Source organism: Grampus griseus (assembly GCF_964374135.1).
Source record: "Grampus griseus genome assembly, chromosome: 12".
NCBI classification, from domain to species: Eukaryota; Metazoa; Chordata; class Mammalia; order Artiodactyla; family Delphinidae; genus Grampus; species Grampus griseus.
The window spans coordinates 17,892,603-17,915,716 of NC_139006.1; the positions used below are offsets into that span (position 1 = coordinate 17,892,603).

Below are 23,114 nucleotides of genomic sequence, written 5' to 3' on the forward strand. Positions count from 1 at the left end.
GCCTACAGCCTAGCAGACAGCAAATAACTCCATAACTTGCTGTTTTTAGTCCTTGCAAAACTGAGCTGAGACTACAAGGTCAAAGATAATTAAATAAATCATGATGAAAAAATAATTATGATACCGAATGGAAAGAGCTCTACTGGATGCAAGAAAACTTTGGAGCTGCCTCTTTCAGTGGGTTCCCCTCCTCCACTCCCGAAGCCTAGATCAGGGGTCTCTCACTTCTCTTTTCCCTGCCCCACCCCCTTACAGGCCACAAGTCAGGCCCACAGGCCTTTTCACAGAAGGGTTTTCACAAAAGGGTTTAGAATGACCAAAATTTTAAATGAAGACAGGGTCAAATAAAGACAGAATCAGTAAAAATGTCTTGCTGTGCCCTGCTGGAGCCTGTGGCGCTAGGAAGATCAGTAATATAGTACTGATCCCTTTTCTTTTTTTGGCCACGCTGCTGCATGGCTCGCAGGATCTTAGTTTCCCAATCAGGGATTGAACCTGTGCCCCCTGCAGTGGAAGCACGGAGTCCCAGCCACTGGACCACCAGGAAATTCACCCAACCCCATTTAAAATGTTGACATTTCCTTCATCGAAGATTTTTTTTTGCATAAATTTTGATTCTTTAAAAAATAGTCTTTCTCTTGGTTACTGAGGTTTCTTCTTCTTGTTGTTTTCGTTGCCCCCTTATATTTTGTGCCCTCATCTTGGTCCCAGCCCAGCTCCTGAGGTTTTTCTTAGAAACCATGTGACAAGTCAGAGAGATAGTTGTGACAATGTTGAGTGACACATGCTGTGTGTCTGGGGGTAGGTGGGGGGAGAGCTATGAAATCCTCGGAAGGACGCTGAGTCCAGTCTGGGGGGCAGGGAGAGATTTTTGGAGGTGGTGTCTGGCAAGAGATAGTGTGGGAAGGAAGAGGGGCCCTCAGCTGTAAGAGGAAGTGAGAAGGGGTGGGATGGTCTCTGGACCAGTGGGGGTGGGTAGAAAGCTAAGCTGGGCCAGGGTAGAAGGATTAGGGTTTAGTGCCTTCTTGGTGGCAGGATCAGATCGTTTTTTTTTGAAATTGAAGTATAGTTGATTTACAATGTTGTATTAATTTCTGCTGTACAGCAAAGCGATTCAGTTATACACACACACACACACACATATATATATATATTCTTTTTTTAAAAAAATATTCTTTTCCATTATGGTTTATCATAGGATATTGGGATTTTTGGCCACGCCATGCGGCATGCGGGATCTTAGTTCCCCAACCAGAGATTGAACCCATGCCCCCTGCAATGGAAGCAGAGTTTTAACCACTGGACCACCAGGGAAGTCCCTATCATAGGATATTGAATGAAGTTCCCTGTGCTATACAGTAGGACCTTGTTGTTTATCCATTCCATATATAAAAGCTTACATCTGCTAACCCCCACCTCCCACTCCAGCCCTCCCCCAACTCCCTCCCCCTTGGCAACCACCAGTCTGTTCTCTATGTCCGTGATTCTGTTTCTGGTTTGCAGATAGGTTCACTTGTGTCATATTTTAGATTCCACACATAAGTGATATCATATGGTATTTGTCTTCCTCTTTCTGACTTACTTCGCTTAGTATGATAATCTCTAGTTGCATCCATGTTGCTGCAAACGGCATTATTTCATTCTTTTTCATGGCTGAGTAGTATTCCAGTGTATATATGTACCACATCTTTTTTAAAATTTATTCTATATTATTTTTATTTACATGTATTACATAATTACATTTTTTAAAAACATCTTTATTGGGGTATAATTGCTTTACAATGGTGTGTTAGTTTCTGCTTTATAACAAAGTGAATCAGTTATACATATACATATGTTCTCATATCTCTTCCCTCTTGCCTCTCCCTCCCTCCCACACTCCCTATCCCACCCCTCCAGGCAGTCACAAAGCACAGAGCTGATCTCCCTGTGCTATGCGGCTGCTTCCCACTAACTATCTACCTTACATTTGGTAGTGTATATATGTCCATGCCTCTCTCTCGCTTTGTCACAGCTCACCCTTCCCCCTCCCCACATCCTCAAGTCCGTTCTCTAGTAGGTCTGTGTCTTTATTCCTGTCTTACCCCTAGGTTCTTCATGACATTTTTTTTCTTAAATTCCATATATATGTGTTAGCATACGGTATTTGTCTTTCTCTTTCTGACTTACTTCACTCTGTACGACAGACTCTAGGTGTACCACATCTTCTTTATCCACTCATCTGTCGATGGACATTTAGGTTGTTTCCATGTCTTGGCTATTATGAATTGTGCTGCTATGAACATAAGGGTGCATGTATCTTTTTGAATTAGAGTTTTGTCTGGATATATGCCCAGAAGTGGAATTGCTAGATCATATGGTAATTCTATTTTTAGTTTTCTGAGGAACCTCCATACTGTTTTGCACAGTGGCTGCACCAACTTACATTCCTACCAACAGTGTAGGAGGGTTCCCTTTTCTCCACACCCTCTCCAGCATTTGTTATTTGTAGATTTTTTAATATTTATTTTATTCATTCATTTATTTTGGCAGTGCCAGGTCTTAGTTGCGGCACATGGGATCTTCTTTGCGGCATGTGGGATCTTTTTAGTTGCAGCATGCAATGCGGGATCTAGTTCCCTGACCAGGGATCGAACCCCAGCTCCCTGCATTTGGAACGTGGAGTCTTACTCACTGGACCACCAGGGAAGTCCTTGTATACTTTTTAATAATGGCCATTCTGACCGGTGCGAGGCGGTACCTCATTGCGGTTTTGATGATCAGATCTTGGTATGGATTTCTCCATGGGTAGGAGAGGAAGGGTATGGAGGGAAGACCAGTAAGGAGGCCTTGGCATTTGTACAGGGAGCGGTTCTCAAACCGAGGTCCCCATACCAGGACCTTCAGCATCACTAGGGCATTATTAAAAACTGAGTGAATCACCAACTCCGGAGGGTGGGGCCTCCAAATCTGTATTGACTCCAGGGAATTCTCAAACCTTCCCCTTTGAGAACCACCAGCCTAAGGTTCTCGACCCTAAAATCCCACACCCCGTTTACAACTAGTGTGTGATGATTCCTTTTCTCATTGGCAACAAATTCATAGATGATAAAGCCCACCTCCACATGTAATGTGAAAAAACAAAATCTATAATGCCCTAACATAAAAGGAAAATTCATCATGATGAAACAACATCCACTTCATTATGTAAAATCTTGGGCACAACTCCCCTGGAGGACACAGGGAAGTCTCAGTAGTGTGTCTGGTTTTTTCTTTTTTTTTCTTATTGAAGTAGCGTCACTTTACAATATTGTGTTGAAGTGTGTCTGTTTTTAATGAATGTGTTCAGAGTTGAGAAGTAAGATAGTCACTAGTCAACTGAACATTGCCCATAATTTTGTCTTACACTCGACATTTTAAAATAAGTGCTAGGGCTTCCCTGGTGGCGCAGTGGTTGAGAGTCCGCCTGCCGATGCAGGGGACACGGGTTCATGCCCCGGTTCGGGAAGATCCCACGTGCCGCGGAGCAGCTGGGCCTGTGAGCCATGGCCGCTGAGCCTGCGCGTCCAGAGCCTGTGCTCCGCAAAGGGGAGAGGCCACAGCAGTGAGATGCCCGCGTACTGCAAAAAAAAAAAAAGTGCTAAATAAATATGGCGGTCTGTCTACAAGAGCACAGCTACAGATGTCTGCTTGTTGGGTCAACTGCTCCAATATTAGGAGTGGTGTTTCCCTCTATAAACTCTTTTTCCCAAATGGTGAACAACTCCGGACAAAGCTCTCAAACAAAACAAAGTATATTCTTTCCTCTATGTAAACATAGTTGCATTTCTGAAAATTCAGTGAAAAATACTTTGTGTTGATATGTAAAATGGAGCTAGGTTCTGGCTTCAGATAACTATGAACGGTGTTTTCACCACACAGGTGTCTTGTGGGAATGAAGCAATTCTCCTTGGGCGGGGGCAGCATCACTGTCCAGTGCATTGCACGACTTTTAGCGTTTTTAGCATTCCTGGCTCCTGCCCTCTGAACGCCAGAACCTCCAATAGCTCTCCCCATCTGCAAGACATTAAAAAATATTCCCACAAGTTAAAAAACAAAACACCAACAACAAAAACAAAAACCCCCACGACACTCAGTGGGGGGCTATAGTAACCCCATAGAGAACCACCTTTGAGATGAGTGATGCTGAGGGAATGTGCAGGAGGTCCCAGCCCCTGGACCCGGCGGAAGCAGCTGGAGGGATCCAGGATGCTGTTGGGTTGCTGGTTTGGCAGTGAGACGGATGGGAGCAGGACTGGACCAGTAAATTTGCGGATGCTTGTGAACCTGCGTGGGGCGACAGAGGGGAGGGAGGGGATTTGAATGAAATTGAAGCTATTACCAAGTCAAGCCAGTACCACCTTTTTAGTATCTTACTCCATGTCCCTCTCTCCATCCCCATACTGGTCACCTCCTCCCAGGACAACAGCAGCAGCCCATCCCTGGTCTCCCTTCACCCCATCCCACAGTCCATTCTCCAAGCGGCAGCCAGAGCTTTCTAGAGTGCACCGTGACTCTCTCCCTCCTCCCTTCCCTAGGATCGGGCCTCTGATGGACAATCTCCTTCCCGTTTCCGGGCCTTTAGCTCCCCCCACCCCCCAGTCTCCCCTCCCTTCACCCGTTAATCCTGCTCATCCGTCAGGCCTCTGAGCAAATGCCCCCTTTTCAGAGAAGCCCTGCCTGACTTCCCAAGGAGTTGGCTGGGTTTCTGGACACATAGAAAGAATTCACATAAAAAAACTGGCAAAATAATTTTTTTTAAGTGCCTAGTAATTTGACTCACTTCTGTCAAATCCCTGAGGGCAGGCCTAATCTATGCTGCTCACGGTTTAATACTCCGTGCCTGGCACTTAGTAGGTGCTCAATAAATATTTCATAAATGAATGAATGAATGAACTAATTAATTTCTGCAGACCGCTCCTCGGGGTTCAAGGCGCAGGGACCAGGAGCTCTTTATTTCCTGGTAGCTGCCCGCCCCGAGCATTCCAGGCCGTGCGGACGCCGGGCCTCAGTTTTCCAGCCTGCGAAGGGGGCTGGCCTCCGGGGGATGGATTTGCTCGCCACCGGGCGCGCCCCCGCTTCTCAGACTCGAGGGCCGGGCGCGCGGCCGAGGCGCGCGCGTCGGGCGCGCGGGAGACGTGACTGGCCAGCCGGGGCCTCCCGCCGCCGCTCGGGGGATCCCGCGCCGCGCACGCGCGCCCCGCCCCGGCCGCTGCCCCTGCCCGCGCTCAGGCCCGGCGCGCGCCGGCGCGGGAGGCGGGAGGCGGGAGGCGGGGGGCGGGGGGCGGCGACAGACGCCGGCAGGGAGGGGCGGGCCCGGCCCGGCTCGGCCCGGCTCGGCCCGGCCGCCCGTGAGCGGCTCCTGGAGCGCCCTGGGCCCGGCCCGGGCGGCGGCGGTGGCGGCTGCGGCTCTAGTCCGAGGCTTCGGTGGCCATCGGGCGCCACGCCGCAGCCATGGCCCTGGTGACCCTGCAGCGCTCGCCCACGCCCAGCGCCGCCTCCTCCTCCGCCAGCAACAGCGAGGTGAGCCCCGGGCCCGCGCCCCGGCCTGAGCCGCCGCGCCAGGCCTGGGCCGCGAGTGCGGGGCGCCCGGGGCTGCGCCAGGGCAGCTTCAAGGGGTTCTTGGCCTGCGGGGCCGTAGCTGGACGACCCAGCCTTGGCAGCCGGACTGGGGTGACTGTGCGGGAGGCTGTGAGCGAGTGTGACCCCTGTTTGGGGGTGACTGTGCAGTGAGACTGTGTGTGCGGGTGTGACCCTCGTCTGGGGGTGACTGTGTGACCCCTGTTTGGGGGTAAGTGTGCGTGAGCCGGTGTGTGTGACCCCCATCTGGGGGTGACTTTGTGTGTGTGGGACCCCCATCTGCGGGTGACTTGTGAATTTGAGCCCCGTCTGGGGGGTGACCGTGAGTGTGTGACAGTGTCTCTCGTCCGGGGGTGACTGTGCGGGATACTGGACGTGGGACCGGGACTCCTGATTGGGTAACTGCCTGAGATGCTGGTTCTAAGATTCAGGACCTTGTGGCTTGTCTCGGCCCTTTCCCTGTGTGCCCGGCTGAATGTATGCATGTGTATGCCAGCCTGTGTGTGCCTCTCCCTTTGCGTGAATCTGGCCTGTCCCCTGGGAACCGTGCCTGTGTGATGCTGGGGGAGAGGCTGCCGGGTGCCCCTGTGGGTGGTGAGATTGTTTCCCCCGACTGCACGCCCCTGGAGTTCTGGCTCTGGGTGTGAGTGGCCGTGCCTCTCGGGGGCCGGCGTCACCGTGTGACAGTGGCTGAGTGAGCTCAGGGTGCTGGGTGACTGTGTGTCATGTCTTTGTGTGCAGCTGAGTCTGGGTTTTTCTTGCTGTGATATCTTTCGGGGCTGCATGTTTTTGTGCATCTGGCTGTGCATGTGGCTGCGGCCGACTCTGGGGTTGCTGGGATTGCACCAGTGCTTTCTGGGGCTGAAAGTGCATCTTTGCGCTGTGCGGGTTTCTGTGCATCTGCGTGTGACCCAGGCTGTCCTGGACTGGTGCCTTCTTGCTCTGGGGTTACTGAGGAATTGGTCCTCTGAGTGCACAGTTGGGTTGGACCGTGCTAGTCTGGGCCTCGGGCCTCCGAGCAGTAGAACCAGTTGGGTCTAAACTCACATCTGTGGCCGGACTGAGTGCTGACCTGCAGACACAGCAGGCTGGAGGAGGCGGCAGGGAGCTGTTTAGGGAAGGGAGAGGAGGCTGGAGGAGGGGCCCTGCAGGCCCAGGAAGTGGCCCCGCCAGCATCTGGGCAATTCAGGCCCCTTCTCCCTGGGGGGAAGTTGACTGATAACATGGAAAGGTTTGTGTGTGTTTGTGAGAGAAGAGGACCTGTTTGCGGTTTAACAGCCCTGCCTGTCCCACCAGCTCCTGGTGGGGAAGCTCTTCAGCCTGTTTTGCTGGGACTGGCACTCTCAGAGTGGCTGCAGGGTTGAACCTCACAGCCCCCTTCTCTCAAGGAGAAGCCATTAATGAGTTATCTTGTCTACAGACAGAAGATTCTAACAGTCCCTGCTCTGCACGGTGGCCAGTAGCCTGCAGCTGAGGAGTCTGCAGTAGCTTCTGGCCTCCCCACAGAGACATCTGTTCCCCTACATCATTTCTACAACTGCTGTCTTGCAGTTTACAAAGTACTTCTCTGCACTTAATCTCATGGTCCCTTCTCAAAAACGAGTGAAGAGTTCAGCTCCAGGAAGAGGTTAGACGAAGAGCCTCTCATCCTAGGTCTCTGATTCTAAACCCCACATTCCCTGCGTTACTTTGCACCTGATCTATTTCTGCTTTAGACACATTTAAAAATTTTCATTTTATTATCTCATTTTTTAGCTGAGATAGAATTCCCATACCATAAATCCACCATTGTAAAGTGTACAGTTCAGTGGGTTTTAGTGTATGCACAAGGTTGTACAAGCATCACCCCGAATTCCAGAACATTTTCATCACCCCCAAAAGAAACCTCACACCCCTGAGCCATCAGCCACAGCCTCCCTCCCACCACCCCTGCCCTGCTGTAACCAACTCTAGGCAACCACTCATGTACTTTCTGTGTATTTGCTTATTCTGGGCATTTCATATAAGTGGAATCATACACTATGTGGCCTTTTGTGTCAGGCTTATTTCACTCACCATCATGTTTTCAGGGCTCATCCGTGTTGCAGCACGTGTCAGGACCTCATTCCTTTTTACGGCCGAGTAATATTCTATGGTACGGATGTACATTTTGTTGGACATTGGGGTTGTTTCCACTAGGCACATTTTAAATTATAATAGAAAGCCTTATTTTCACCAAATGCCAGTGACCTCCAAAATAAGAATAAAACTCAACCAGCTTTTATTCAACTTGAGTAAATCAGCGGCATTAGTTGCCCAGGGAGCCAGCAGAGGCTGGGATGTTCCCTGGAAGGTGAGGCTTTCTTCCATGTGGGGCGAGGCACAAAGATGCAAGAAGGAACAGAGAGGGCAGGCGTGTGTGCACAGGACCAGGAGACGTGGGCCAGGCCGGCTGTGCCTCTGGTCTGACCTTCCTCAGGTTACTTCCCTTCTCTGGGCCTCAGCTCATCTGGAAGGGCTGGCTTCCCTCTAATGTGTGTTCTTTGGCTTCCTTCTCTGGAATAACTGACCTTGTGTTGCCTTTCATCCTGAGAATCTCAGAGAGTGAGCGAGAATTAAATGATTTTGAAGCCTGTATCCCCCCCGCCCCCCATCATTTCCTTACTCCTCAAAATGTGCATCCTTCGTTGAGTCAGAGACACTCAGGGCATTTCTTTCCTTCCCCAGCCCGTGGTCCTGCTGCACGGCGTGGGAACTAAGGGAAGTCACAGCCCGACCTGCAAAGCAGTGCTTCCCTCCTTTTAAGTTTTGTTCCTTCCCCCCCAGTCTTTTTTTTTTTGCGGTACGCGGGCCTGTCGCTGTTGTGGCCTCTCCCGTTGCGGAGCACAGGCTCCGGACGCGCAGGCTCAGCGGCCATGGCTCACGGGCCCAGCTGCTCCGCGGCATGTGGGATCTTCCCAGACCGGGGCACGAACCCGTGTCCCCTGCATCGGCAGGCGGACTCTCAACCACTAGCGCCACCAGGGAAGCCCCTCCCCCCCCAATCTTTAATTATCTCATTAATCTTGTCTCATTCTTTTGTGAGAACAGGCAGAGAGCCCAAGAATAGGTAAAGCAGTAGCTCTCAGGAATGGGTTGTAATGTTGTGATTTTTTTTTTTTTTTTTTTACGTTGTGGTTTTTGACAGATGTTCAAGGTGACTAATTTTCATGGGCAGATCTCCAGTCCCTTTGAGGTGGTGGCGTTGGATCAGGGTTGCTCAGCCCCAGCATTGCCGATGTTGGGTGAGCCGTCTGTTGCAGGGGCCAGTCCTGTGTGTTGGAGGAAGTGTAGCAGCACTCTGACCTCTACCCACTAGATGCCAGTAGCATCCTCCCAAAAAAGGCTCCAGCCTTGCCTGGCGTCCGTCCGCTGCTGAGATCAGTTGCCCCCAGTTGAGAACCACTGGGTTAGACCCAGCAGTCTCTTCCAAGTTTGTTCCTGCGGTTGTGTGAGTTGTTTTGTGTATGTTTCACTTCGGCACCGAAGTTGGTGGCCCTGTGGTCAGCAGAGCTGTCCCCGATGTTTCCACTTCTCCTTCGTTGTCGGATAGGGAGTGTGAGAACTAACTGATGGTCTCTGCCTCTGCCCAGTGCGTTACATACATGATCTAATGACAGCGTAGGACCAGGACCCTCTGCTGGACTCATTCCTTGGTGAAATTGCCACCTGTGGTGTGTGTGCCTTGCTGCCCAGACCTCTCTCTACATGATCTCCGTAACCCTTTTCCCACCACTGCTGGCTTCTGTCTGGTTTCTGTCCTCAGTCAGCCTTGCATCTCTTCCAGCCATCACTGCTTTCCAGGTTTCTCTCTTCCCCATTCAATGGGCTCCTCTGTGTAACATACAAAACATGCCAAGTCCCAGCGGTGCAGAGTTGTTGGGATGTGTGTTTTCTTCTCATTTAAGTTTTCTCCTTGAAAGAAAAAAAAGAAAAATTGCAGTCAGGGCTTAAATCGTGGTTACGCTTGGAGCCTCTAACGCTCTTGGCCTTGTAACATTTAGGAAATATTAAATGTCCCTTTCTTTCATGTCTATAAATAAACCAATAGCCTAGAAAGTTTTATATTAAACTTTAAGCCTTTTTGAGAACCACCAAGAGCTTCATGACCCACAGACAGCCTGATCCTGGCCACGTTCCATTAAGAAAGACTTGCCTGGAATGGTGCTGGTGGTGGTGGTGGTGGTGGTTTTATTTATTTATTTTTTAACTTGTGTGTTGTGGCTTAAAATGGTGTTGATCACTCAGCTGTTGCCTAGCTTGAAGGGAGGAAACAGCCTCTTAAGACATTGCCCCCTCCCCTTAAAACAGAAAAACAGGATATGCTCCAAAGCAGCCCTGGAAAATGGAGAGCTCAGGGCTGAACAAGCGTGTGGAGTAGCAGCGCCGGCCAGGAGCGCTCTGTTAGCAGGCATCCGTCTGCGATGCCTTGGAAGGCATGTGGGGAAACATCAGGAAACCTGAAAATTCCTCCGCGGAAATTACTCGGGGGAGCAGCAGAGCAGGATTGGTAAGGAGAGGGTGCGGCTCTCTGGAAGGAACCAGGTTTCCTGGACATCTGTATCTTTTGCAGACACCAGAGCAGGAAATGTGAGCCTTGTGTCTGAGGCTTGTCGATAGCGGCATCTGGGCTGTGACATTCTCTTTCTTTCTCTGCAGTTGGAGGCTGGCAGCGATGAAGATCGCAAGTTAAACCACAGGTAAGCAGACTTAGTGTTTTTGTCCTGAAGTCTTTCTTCCAAGCAGGTAAGAAATACTCTTGTGCCTTTCCAAAAGGGAGGACCCTCGAGAAAGACTACACCAGCTTTTTAGTAGTGCTTTAAAAACGATCCAGAACACATAGACAGAAGGAGAGCTTTACAAGTGATCTAGACGTTTAACAGTAAACAGCTTTAATAACATTATGTAACATTTAGAGAAGAAAAAAAATGATGGCCAGTATTCCACCCCCCTGGCTTTACCGTGATGATGAGTATCTTTATAAACTTCCTTCCAGATTTCACTTCTGCTTTAAAGAAAATAATCATTTTAGTATGTTCTCACTTTTCCATCCTGCTTTTGGGAAGGTATTCCTTTTGAGGTAAGTACATTGCTGATTTGAAACAGACGTTCAACCCCTCAGTTTATTAATTCAAGGTGTTTTGTGTGTGTGTGTGTGTGTGTGTGTGTGTGTGTGCGCGCGCGCGCGTGTGTGTGCCAGTGAGAAATCTTTACGTATACTCGTTTGAGAAGTTTCTCAAGCTTGTAGTCCTCGGTTGCTGTATTCACAAGTAGACGCCAAAAGCACGTTTGTTTTTCTTTGCCAAAAATTGGGTGTTTTGTTGGTTTACAGAAGATTTAGCACTTCATTATATAATGTACTCTTCTGCACCAAAGAACTAGTCTTAAACTCTGGCTCTTAGAGTGTGAAAAAGTAAACATCTAGATTAAAAAAAAAAGAATTAAACAGAATTTAAAGGATTTTTTTTTTTTAATGTCTGTTTCATCTTGGGAGGAGGAGGAAAATTAATTGGAAAAGGAAATATGTGTTCAGAAACTGGGGTCAGCCGTTCATTACCGAGAGCAGGCTATCCTGGTTCAACTCACCCGCGGAAGTGATAGAGCTCTGCCTCGCCTGTCTTTGAAGTTTTCTGTGTGTTTGAGGGAAGGGAGGCACCATTTTTTCTAAAGCTCATATGTGTAGAGAAATAGTTGTCTTATTACAATTGTGGGTCCTCGTTTTCACGTTATGCTGGAGGGAGGAACAGCGGCAGTGACACGTTTGCTCTTCAGACTGGGGGTGTGGGTTGCTGAGAGTCTCGAAGGCTGGAATCAGCTGGATTCCCAAGTGGGGGAGGGGGGAGGGGAGGAGTGGAGTCTGCTCTGGAGACTGTGGGGGAGGGAGAGCGGGGCGGAGGGCCTGCTGCCCACCTCGTGGGGCCCCATCCCCGCGCCCCCAGCTCCTCACCAGCCCTTACATGGACTTGGACTCTTCTCCCCCTCAAGCCGATCCTTTTCTTCCAGGCCTCTTGCCCCAGAGATGGCATTTAAGCCTCTCACTTAGATGGCCTTTCATTTTTCATTGCCCTTGCTGAACTGACAGCATAGTGTTTTGAATTGCTTCCATTAATAAAGAAGTTACAAATAGCAGTGGAAAATGTGTATGTGCTGCTGGCCAGCAAAAGGCCCCTTTCTCTGCACAGCTTGGAGCTGGAGAGGACCGTACAAAGGGAAGTGATGGCAGCTCTCTGCATTGCCAAATTTAACCCTCACAACGACCCCAGGAGGTGGGGTATTCCCCCCAGGTCGCAGGTGAGGAATCCGAGGCCCAAGGTTGCCTTCGAAGCGGGCCCTCCGTTGCCCGCAACACCTGAGTTTGTCATAGGACACCACCTTTCCGGGGACCAGTTTCATGTGTTGCACGTACAGGCGTGGGAACTTGCTGAGCTCGCCCAGGTGGGTAGAGGCCGCAGCAGGGCGAGAACCCAAGAGCCCTGCTGACTTGTGATGGTGCCTCCTAGGAAGTCAGATCGCCCTGGTGACCACCGTGAGTCCCTCTGTGCTGCTCTCAGTGGGTCCCCAGTGCCATCGTGAGCTCTGGGAGACCTGGGCTGTGGGGGGGAACCTGGTCTCTGAGCCCATCCTCACAGGCTCCCCTTTCCTCCTCTCTTCCTTCACCTTGATGTCCACGCCCCATTTTAGGCAGTGGACACCATCCTGGTTTCTAACCCTCCGAACCAAACAAGAGCAGTCCTGCTGTCCTGACGTGAGCTTTGACTGAAACTCATTGGCATCTGCGTGTGGATTTGCATTTTCAGGCCTGTGCTCTCTAAGCTTCTCCTAGAGAAAAAAAAAGTGTGGAATGGTCCCTCACTGGTTGCTCGTCTTGGGGAGGAGAGTTGGGGAGAGGAGATTTCTCTTTGCTTCACATTCATCCTGAAGGTAATCTGGCCTGGTTTGGTTTCTGAAGGGCGCTGGGGAGGGAGAGAAACTGGGGAGGCCGCAGGATATGCCTCTCTCTTTGCCCCTTTGTCTACCCTTAATTGACAGTTTCATCTTTCGGGTCCTCCAAGAAGTGATCTTAGAGCCACGTGTAGCCAGTAAATTGCTGAATCCGTGGGTTGGATCTTCTGTCACCTGCCCTCTTCCTCCCCTGTCCCCCCCTGGTGGCACCATCAGTCAGGTCCTTGTACCTCCCCTGATCCACTGAGGGGCCACCCATCCACCCATCGCTCTGCGTCAGTTTATCGTCCCCACTGTCAGAGGGACGCCAGTCTGGAAGCGCCCGTGCTTCTTCCTCCTGGTCACCACGCTTTTTCCTCCTTCACCCTCGTCACTGGCCTTTCGTCGAATGTGCCATTTTTCAGTCCTGCCCCTGCTCCCTGACCAGGCTCTTTCTCTAAGCCAGTTCCCTTTCCAGTTGGCCACAGTCCTCATGGCCAGCTCAGCATGCTCCCATCCCAAACCTCTGTGGCTTCCCTCTCCTTGGCAGGTGGCTCTTGATTTCTCTCTGTGCTGGGTACCATACTTGCCTTCCCTGGCAGGTACCTGTGTTTTTGTCTCGTCCCTAACTGTTGGTGACATCTTAGTGACAGGGTCTTAGTTCTCTGCCTGCACAAAGCACTTCAGCAGTTTAAACATATTAACTTTGTTTTGATTCTGCAGCGAATTGCATTCATGTGTGAGAACGATGTGTCGAGGAAAGACGTGGGCTTTGGAGTCAGGCAGATCTAGCCTCAGAGCCTGGCTTCTGCACTAGTAGAGGTGCCGGCATGCATCTGGGAGTCACTGTGCCTCTGTGGGTCTCCGTTCTTCCATCTGTAAAATGGATAAAGCTATGACCTTTCAGGGTTGGCGAATACTTTGCGTGGGGCTCCTTGCACAGAGCCAGGTCCACAATGGGCGTGGAGGACTGTGGCTACGTTTGGTCTTCAGAGGATGGTGTTCCTATCAGTGTTAGGTTCACAGCTCAGAAGTAGAGGCTCTGACCCCCAGCAGGTGCCGCGTCCACTGTGTGGGGCTGAGAGGGCCACCCCCGTGGCTGTCCTGTGACTTGGACCAGCCTGCGTCCTTTACCCAGTGACATCCCTGTAGGATGTAAACAGGAACACACCTTCTGCAGAATCTCTATTGTCATCTGGATGGTTTCTCCGAAGGCCTTCTGGCGGACATCTCGAGACCTGCTTACCGCCCGTCCAGAGGGAAGCTGAGTGACGCAGAGCCGTAGACCCAGCTCTCGCTCCCTCTGTCCTGTTCTCTGCGTGTGCAGATGGCCGCCGGCCTCCAGCGATCCCCTTTGGGAAGCTGCGCTGTTCAGACTGTGGGAACTGGTGAGTTATGGCCTGCTGGCAGCAGCTCCTGGCTCCCTCACCATCCTGGGAGTCGCCTCCGTCTGGCATGAGGCGTAAGTGGTTGTGTGCCAGGCGGGGCCCTGGGGAGGGAATATGGTTGTGTTCTTTCCAGAGTGTGGATCAGGAGTGAGTGTTTTGCTGTTTTTTTGGTTGTTTTTGCGGTACGCGGGCCCCTCACTGTTGTGGCCTCTCCCGTTGCGGAGCACAGGCTCCGGACGCGCAGGCTCAGTGGCCATGGCTCACGGGCCCAGCCGCTCCACGGCATGTGGGATCTTCCCGGACCGGGGCATGAACCCGTGTCCCCTGCATCAGCAGGCGGACTCTCAACCACTGCGCCACAGGGGAAGCCCTGCGGTTTTGTTTTTTGGGGGGTTTTATCATCCAGTATTTCAAGTCAAGCACGTGAAAATGATCATTAGCGTTCTTTTAATTTCTTTTCTTACTTGCCCAAGCAAACGTTTGGGCCAAAGCAGCAGGACTTTGTCTTCTCTGTTTTATCTGGTTTCAGTGGTAAACTGTGAACTCCCTTACAGCTCTGCCTTTCCCTCTACCCTCTCCTCCTTCCGGTCTTGACCTGGAAATCCCCAGAGGACCCCGCTCTCCATATAAGCTTTTCTCCCACCCCAACTGCGTCAGGAAGGGGTGGTGGTTGGTGTGTCCTTGCTCTTCAGATCACACTTCCCAATCTTTATTCACAACCTCTTCTTCGAGGCCTGTCCACCCTTTGAGGTTTCTCTCTGCCTTTCTTGATGGTTTCTTAGCCGTCAAGACTTGACTGTTGACTGTTGGGAGTCTGTCCATTTAAGTCCCGGCAAGAGATGTCGAGCGTTTGTGGCATCCAGGCTCTGTGCAGCAGGCCGCTGTGTCAGCTGTCTACTGCTGTGTAACAAGCTACTCCAAACTCAGTGGTCCAGAACGATACACGCTTATTTCCTCACAGCTCCTGTGGGCCAGGAACCCGGATGTGGTTGAGCTGTGTCCACGTGGCTGCAGTCAAGGTGTTAGCCAGGGCCGGGATCTCATCTGTGGCTTGGGTCCTCCTCCAGGCTCACACTGGTTCTTGGCAGAATGCGTTCTCTTGCAGCTGTAGATTCCACGGGTGGTGGCTTGCTTCAAAGCCGACAGGAGAATCTGATGCCATCAGGGAACGCCATCAGGAGAGGGACCATCCCATCACCTTTACCATAGGGTATAACCTAATGAAGGGAGCAGCTCTCCCATCCTGTTCCCTGGTCCCAGCACACTCAGCATAGGGGGCTCATCCAGGGTGCCTGCCCCAAGGCCTGGGGTCCTGGGCAACCTCAGAATCTGCCTACCAGTCTCAGTCTGTGGGAGTTCTTGAGATGCCCCAGTCTAATGTAGAGAAAACAAGACATGTAACCGAGTAGGTTTCTGTACAGTGTTACAGATGTGGCAGGGTGTAAAGGCATCACTTATATAAAGGCATCACTGGCTGGTGGGAAGAGGCCAGGAGCCCCAGGGAGCCGGCAGGAGTCGACCACATGCCAGAGACCGTCATTGTCTCCACTCAGCACCCGTACGCGCCTTCACACCTGGAGGCTTGGCATCTCGTGTTTGCCCCATGTTGCATATTGACCTCTGCAATAACACCTCCAGTGACCCTTAGACATTTTTTCCATGAGCTTTGGCCTTGGGGAGGGACAGGCCTGGGTTTGGCTTCCACCTCTGTCATCTGTCACCTCACCTGGCTGTCATAGGACCTGGGCAGGCCTCATTTTCCAATGGGCAAAATAACCTGTGGCATCATAGACGTTCCGACAAATGCCCCGCCTCTGCCTCCTTCAGGTCGCTTCCTCTGGTCGCTTCTGACTCTTCCTTTTTTTCCCCACGGGCGTTTATCTCTCCTTAGTGTTTCCTTGAGACTTGGGACTTGTTGTTTAGTATTTACCGAAGTACATAAATGTTCTCTGCTAGGAGGATCGGCTGTATGATTTGTGGAGCCCAGTGCAAAATGAACATTGTAGACCCACTTTTTACAAAGTGATGAAGAATTTCAAGGTGGCAACAGCAGAGCATTAACCAAGCTCGGAGCCCTTCTGAGCACGAGGCCTTGAGCCACTGCCCAGGGCGCCTGCCCACTTGACCACGAGCCCACCCTAAGGACAGAGCCTTCCCCGCCTCTCCCGTCACCTCTCCCGGTGCCTGGTGTGCACTGGATGGGCCATCGAGGTCTTGTAAATTGAATTTTCCAAGTTCTATCTCATGGTGAGGAACTCAGAGTGGTCTTGGACAACACACAGGAAGCAAAGGACAAAGAAATTTTTCCTGCGATTTCCCCCTGCAGTTTAACAATACAGGTGCTGTTAGCGCAGTGTCAGCACCCCTGTCCTAATCTATTTACAAGCCATTCATTCACCAAATCCTTACTGAGCACTTACTGTGTACCAAGCACTGTCCTAGGAGCTGAGAATATAGCAGTGAACAGAGCACAGAAATCCCTGCCCTTGTGGCTGACATTCTGTTGGGGGAGACAAGACAGTAGGTAAGATGAACAGGTACATTAAGTGTGTTAGCAGGTGCTGAGGAGGAAAAGTCAACCAGGGACGGAGGCTGTGGACGTGAGCCCTTCAGACGTGCTGTGCTCTGTGAGTTGCCTCATGGGCGTTGTTTTATTTAGTCTGTGTAAGGAAAGCACCACTTCTGTTCCCATTCTCTGGATGAGAAGACAAAGCCTCAGGGAGGTAGCTGGCCTAACTTCAGTTAGTAGGAAGTGATGGAGCCAGGGCCCTCATGCTCCGAGTCTCTGACTCCAAAGCCTGTGCTCTGAGCCCCAAAATTCGAGAGCCATCTCCGCAAGCCCGCCTCCCGTGGCTTTGCCCTCCTCCCTTCTGGCCTGAACCCCAGGGGCCCCACCGTGAGCCCTGTGCCCTGTCCTGTGAGCTCCCTGACCTTGACCTAGAGTGAGACTTGTAGTCGATGCCCCTTCCCATGCAGTCGCCTGGACGGGTAGCAGGGGAGGGTGAGGGGTGCTCCTCGTGGCTCCCGTTCAGCGGGGGCCTGTAGGTGCAGGCCCTGGGCTGGGAACTGGAGGCAGCTTGTCTCGTTTCTGTCACCCCCACAAGGTGCCTGCCTCATTGTAGGAAACTGCAGTTCCCAGGGGCCGGAGCCAGGGTTGAGATGCAGGTCGCTGTGACTCAGAAGCCTGTGTCTCTTCCTTGCTGCTCCTGTCCCCACAGGGCACCTGCAGGTTTGTGTTCAGCTCATCCCTTCCTGTCCCCACCCGCGTGGCGTTAGAGGCAGCTACCTCCCGTCGACTCCCAACCTGAAACACTGGGGTGCACACACGTGGAACGTCCTGGGGCCGTTGTACCATTCTGCCCTTCCTTTCGGTTTAACTCCGGTATTCTTCCGGGCAGTTGGTTGGAACGTTTGATGTTAAAATCAGAATTCGCCTTCAGCATGTGTTAAATAGATTTTGTTGTCGTTAGAAAACTCATCCTGGAATGGGGACACGTGAGAACAGAGGTGAAGAGTTAATTTGATTCTGTTGGAACGTAATTAAAGTTATTAAGGTTAACTTAAAATGGATTTTGCTCAGAGTCTAGTAGGTTTCATTAAACTTTTGAAATACCAGTGCTTAGACTTCAAAAGAAGCCTGGGGGCTTCCCTGGTGACGCAGTGGTTGAGAGTCTGCCGGCCGATGCAGGGGACACGGGTTCGTGCCCCGGTCCGGGAAGATCCCACATGCTGCGGAGCGGCTGGGCCCGTGAGCCATGGCCGCTGAGCCTGCGTGTCCGGAGCCTGTGCTCTGCAATGGGAGAGGCCACGACACTGAGAGACCCGCGTACCGCAAAAATAAAAAAAAAAAAAAGAATGCCTGGAAGCCCTGGTCTCATCCTTCCTGTGCACTTAGCACACCAGGGGAGTGTGTTTGCACACCAGGGGAGTATGTGTACACACCAGGGGAGCCTGTGTACAAACCAGGGGAGCGTGTTTGCACTCCAGGGGTGCCTGTGTGCACACCAAGAATGCTCGTTCATGCGAGCTCTTTCTTCCTGGGTGATCGTGGTACCCGATCACCCTCGTGGTAAATGGAGCAAAGCTGTGAGTGGGAGTCAGAAAACCTAGGTTCTGTCCTACGATGTGTCATCTGCTGTGCACCCTTAGGCCAGTCACTAAAGGTCTCTGGGCCCCCACTGCCTCCTTTGTAAAGTGAAGAGATGAGATTAGATTATGGCTTCCAAATGCAAGAAGGAGAGTGCTCACTCACACCCACCAGTCTAGTTCTGTGTTACCTTGTTAACACTTCTGACCATTCTCGGTAGCTTTCTAACAGGCCGTCCAGAGTTTCTCCTTTCTTCTCAGGCTGAGAGCAAGGTTAGCCCTGTGTGGGGCATCTCGCCAAGTCACGCTGAGATGGAGAGAACTGGTGTGGCTGCTGAGAGGAAGTGGACCCTCTGTTCGGACCCACTTCCCTCTCAGTGAGCGTCAAGCCAGGCGCGCTTCACCCCGGAGCAGGGCCACACGCATGGCGGCGGCCGTCTGAACAGAAGGGACTCCCACCTTTAGAGTTCATCCTTGGCGTATGTCGTGCTGTGGTCAGGTACCCTGGATCTGGGCAGTGTAGTGGGAAATTCCTAAGACAAGGAGGATATCCACGGGAGTCCTTCTGTTTTGAGGAAGGCTGCAGGAAGAAAACAGGATTCATCAGAGAGAATTAATCGAAGTCAGGAGTAGCCACTTGCAGGGCGTGCTGAGTGATGGGGCTGGGGGCTGGGGGCAAGACCACGCGTCTGGCCCACAAGGCTCCCACTCTGGGGTGTGGAAAGCCCTGGCGATGGTCCCCACTCCCGCGGCAGAGGCGATGTGCTGATGAGAGCAGCCCCCGGCCGTCCTGCCCCGCCGTGCGGGGAGAGGATCAGCAATGCCCAGACTGCCGTGTAAATTACGGAATCGTGCCCTTGGCTGTGCCTCGATGGGGTGGGGCTGCTGGGTCGTGTCTGTACCCACCCCCTGACCGCCTGTGTGACTGTGACCTCAGGCCAGCCCCCTGCCCTCCCCGAAACAGGAAGGGTCCTCCTCGGTTCAGGGAACTTGTATGAGGCTGGGAGGGCGTCTTGCACAGTGTGTAGTGTCTGGTCCTTGCCAGCCACAGGGCACCGGTATTTTCATAGATGGTGGGAAGCGAGAGTCCCTTCTGCCGCCTTCCTGACCGTGTTCCCCCCCAGACCAAAGACCAAAAGGTCAACTGAGTGGAACCCAAGGGAAAAAACAGCCAACGCCTGACCTGTTTCCCTCCAAGTTACACTGAGCCTGGTACCAGGCAAAGCATCGTGTCTTGTCTGCCTTTATTTATTTATTTGTACAGGTTAAAAAAAATTTTTTTTTCCCTTGAATGGCTACTTTTGAAGCTATTTTTAAAAAGACTTTGTTTCAAAGAAGGCCTCAGAGGCCCCGCCTTAGGAAACGTCTGGTGCCCTCCCTGCGGGGGGCCTCCCCGCGCTGGCAGAAGTGATTCCCACACGCTTGCCGAGAGTTCTCAAGGCATGAGTCCCCAGATCGGGACCCACAAGGGAGGGGACTGTTGGCGTGCTTCGGAGAGAGCCGGGCCCGCTGCCGCCTCTGGAAATTGCTTGTCCCTTCTGCCCAGATGTCCAAGCCCGCTGTTCCGTGTCTTGTCTGAAGCAGCTGGAAGTTGGGAGGGGCTGTTCGCTTCTGGGGTGGAGGCCGCTGAGCCATACGGCAAGGGGGCTTCCACAGGAGCCCGCTCCCCAAGCCCGGGCGCCCTGTGCAGGCCCCGCCACATGGAGTGGGAGGGAGATGTGACGCTTATGAAGCAACCTTGTAACGGAGGCAGTTTTGTTTTGTTTTGTTTTTTTGCGGTACGCGGGCCTCTCACTGTTGTGGCCTCTCCTGTTGCGGAGCACAGGCTCCAGACGCGCAGGCTCAGCGGCCATGGCTCACGGGCCCAGCTGCTCCGCGGCATGTGGGATCCTCCCAGACCGGGGCACGAACCCGCGTCCCCTGCATCGGCAGGCGGACTCTCAACCACTGCGCCACCAGGGAAGCCCAGCAGTTTTTATTTAGAGTTATATTTGCCTTATCAATCCAGCCAGTGTATTGGGTTGGCCAAAAAGTTCGTTCGGGTTTTCCATACGCTATTATGGAAAAACCTGAACGAACTTTTTGGCCAACCCAGCATGTTTGGTGCCTATATGTGTATTGGGTTCTGTGCTGAATGCTGGGGATTCCATGTTAAATAAAAAAAGAGTCCTTACCCTCCAAAGGTAACATGTGTGCTGTGTCTACCATAGCTCTGCCCAAAAGCAATTTGAAACAGCTTATAACATTCAAAGGGAACAGTATGATTTAGAATTGGAAAAGTGGAACATGGTGAACATAGGGGAAAATAAAGCAAAGTGAGGAGAAGGTTTGTATGTGGGATTCAAGGCATAATGTTGGTATAGTTACCGGAGTTTGGCTATACATCTGACTTTGAGCTTCCTGGGAGTCAAAGCAAAGAGAGAAACAAGATCGGTTGCTTGACTCATGGTGTCCTTAAAATACCGCCAGGTCAGTTTCTCTGAAGAACTGTTCCTGGTAGATACCTGCGGATGGGTATTCGTGAGGAGACCCAGTGAGATGGGCAGGGAGGCAGGTTGTCTTAGGTTTGGCCCTGAGGCCCACAGGGAGAGCTGATGCCACGGGCCCATCCCACCCATTAACCTGGGTATTTGTTGTCTTGAGAGGTGAGGTCAGCTGCAGCGCTTGGTGCCAAATCTGCTGGCCACCCCAACCGTTGAAAACAGGATGCTGAGTCACATCCTGCAGGTCTGCAGCGTCCTGACTTCGCGTGCCTGTCACAATGGGAGGCTCGCCCGGGCAGGTTGGCCCCCCACTTTTCCGAAAGTGTGGTCTCAGAGCAGGAAAACGCTAAAATTAGGTCTTACGTGGGCCAGGGCCATGTGTGTGCGAGGCTCTCGAAATCTGGACAGCCATAGACCAAGAGGAGCCCAGAGAGGGGAGCTTCCCATCATCCTCCACTGCCTTAGGCATGAAGCGAGGCTGCTGCTGTTATGGAAACACAGAGGGGAAATGGTCCTGAGGCAGGGAGAGATCTCAGGTGCTGCGGGTCAGAGCATCCAAGAGGGAAGCAGGAAGTCAGGACGTCTGCCAGTGATGATGACCAGTGAGAGGGTCTTAAGTTTTTAATCACTGGCCAATAGAGAAGAATTAAAAGGAGTGTTTTTGCCAAAATCCAGTTAAGTGGAATTTAAAAAAAAATTTTTTTAAGTAATTTTAAAAATTCAGAAACAAAACGTACATAAAAGTTGCAAATATAGTACAAATAACATTTTTCTAATCCTCAGACCCCATTCAGGGTCCACCGTTTGTCCCAGCGGTGTCCTCTGTTGTCAAGGATCCAGGTCGGGATCGCCTGCTGCATGTAGTGGTCCTGTCTCCTGACTCTCCTTCAGTCTGGGGCATTCCTTAGTCTTCCTTTGACTCTCGTGACCTGGACACTTTGAAGGGAGAGGCCCGGCAGTTTGTAGAATGTCTCTCAGTTTGGGTTTGACTGATGTTCCCTCAAAATTAGATTCGGGTCGAGCAACACCATGTGTCTCATCACCGGTGATGTTCGCCGTGGTCCTCAAGTGGCTTTGCCCGGCTTCTTTACTGCACAGGTATTCTTTTCCCCCTTTATCAAGAAGTGTTTCTTGCGGGGGGAATACTTTGAAATTAGGTCAGTACCCGATGCCCCCTCAACTTTTCCGTTTATTTATATCTGTGTGGACTCCTGTTTGTCTGTTTCATGCATCGGTTCATAGTCTGTTAATTGTGTTCTTGACTTCAAGGTTCAAATTGTCCCCGATTTAGCCTGTGGGGTCTCCTTCAAGGTGGCTTCCCTGTCCCTTGACGTATCCACATCTTCCTTTAAGCACTGCCTTATTTTCTGACACCAGATGGCAGACCTCATCTTGTACTTTCCATCCCCCATCTCTGGAATCCCTGATTTCTCCAAGGAGCCCTACCTAGTTCCTTTTAGTAGAGAATGGAATTTCAAAACCGAGGCAGGTGGTGATTATTTTGTGAATCACTATCTTGTGCACCTGGAACTAACAGTGGTGTTAGGTCAATTATACTTCAACAAAAAAATTTTTTAATAAAGAATTTATGAAGCATTTTAACCCCTGTGAATAATAATTGGAAGGGATAATTGATGGATGAGATTAGGAGCTGGGGCTGGACCTAGAAATCTGACAGTGGAATGCAGAACATGGAAAGTGGTAGATACAGGTTGTCACGTTCCATTTATTTGGGTTTTAGTTGATCCATGGGCATATCTGAGAACTAAATGTCCACTAAGTTAAAAAAGCAGAAAATATTACATTTTTTTTCATGTACTCTATATAAAGATTCCTTGAAGCTCTTTCTACTCTCTAAAAACAAACAATATTAATTAAGGACTTTTGTTTTGAAGAAATAAAATTATACCAAATTAATCTGGAAAACAAAAACAAAGAAGCTGAGGTAAGTGTACTTATTATTACTGTTGGGGGCATTGCTCTCCACAGACCCCTTCAGTGGGCAGAATTAGGGGATATGTGGAGGTACGTGCACACACAAGCACACACGTGCACACACACGTTTGCATCTGTATTTTTTTCTCTATTTAAATATATTGAAAACCATGAATTCAAGCTAATACCTTCAATTCTGATCCAACATCTCTGGGTTCATTCTAGTTTTTTCTCTCTCCATATTTGTAATCCCTTTTCTTTCTTTTTTTTTTTTAAATAAATTTATTTGTTTTATTTATTTTTATTTTTGGCTGCATTGGGTCTTTGTTGCTGCACATGGGCTTTCTCTAGTCGCGGCGAGCAGGGGCTACTCTTTGTTGTGGTGCATGGGCTTCTCATTGCGGTGGCTTCTCTTGTTGTGGAGCACGGGCTCTAGGCGCGCGGGCTTCAGTAGTTGTGGCTTGCGGGCTCTAGAGTGCAGGCTCAGTAGTTGTGGCGCACGGGCGTTGTTGCTCTGCTGCATGTGGGATCTTCCCAGACCAGGGCTCGAACCCGTGTCCCTTGCATTGGCAGGCGGATTCTTAACCACTGCGCCACCAGGGAAGCCCCTGTAATCCCTTTTCTGATAGGAACCTGGCTCCCATTGTCCCTAAAGTGTTTACTTGTCTGATCAACCCCCCTGTCT

At 51.1% G+C, this 23,114-nt stretch overlaps 1 protein-coding gene across 1 annotated transcript in view; it reads left to right on the plus strand.

Moving 5' to 3' along the window:
- The first annotated feature begins 5,449 nt into the window (after positions 1-5,449).
- The window catches only part of SSH1 (slingshot protein phosphatase 1), a 61,959-nt gene continuing 44,294 nt past the window's right edge, over positions 5,450-23,114 (plus strand). Inside the window, exons 1-2 of the mRNA XM_082667272.1 lie at positions 5,450-5,541; positions 10,276-10,316. Coding sequence (XP_082523398.1) covers positions 5,473-5,541; positions 10,276-10,316 — 110 coding nt within the window. The 5' untranslated portion in view covers positions 5,450-5,472. The remainder of the gene's footprint in view (positions 5,542-10,275; positions 10,317-23,114) is intronic.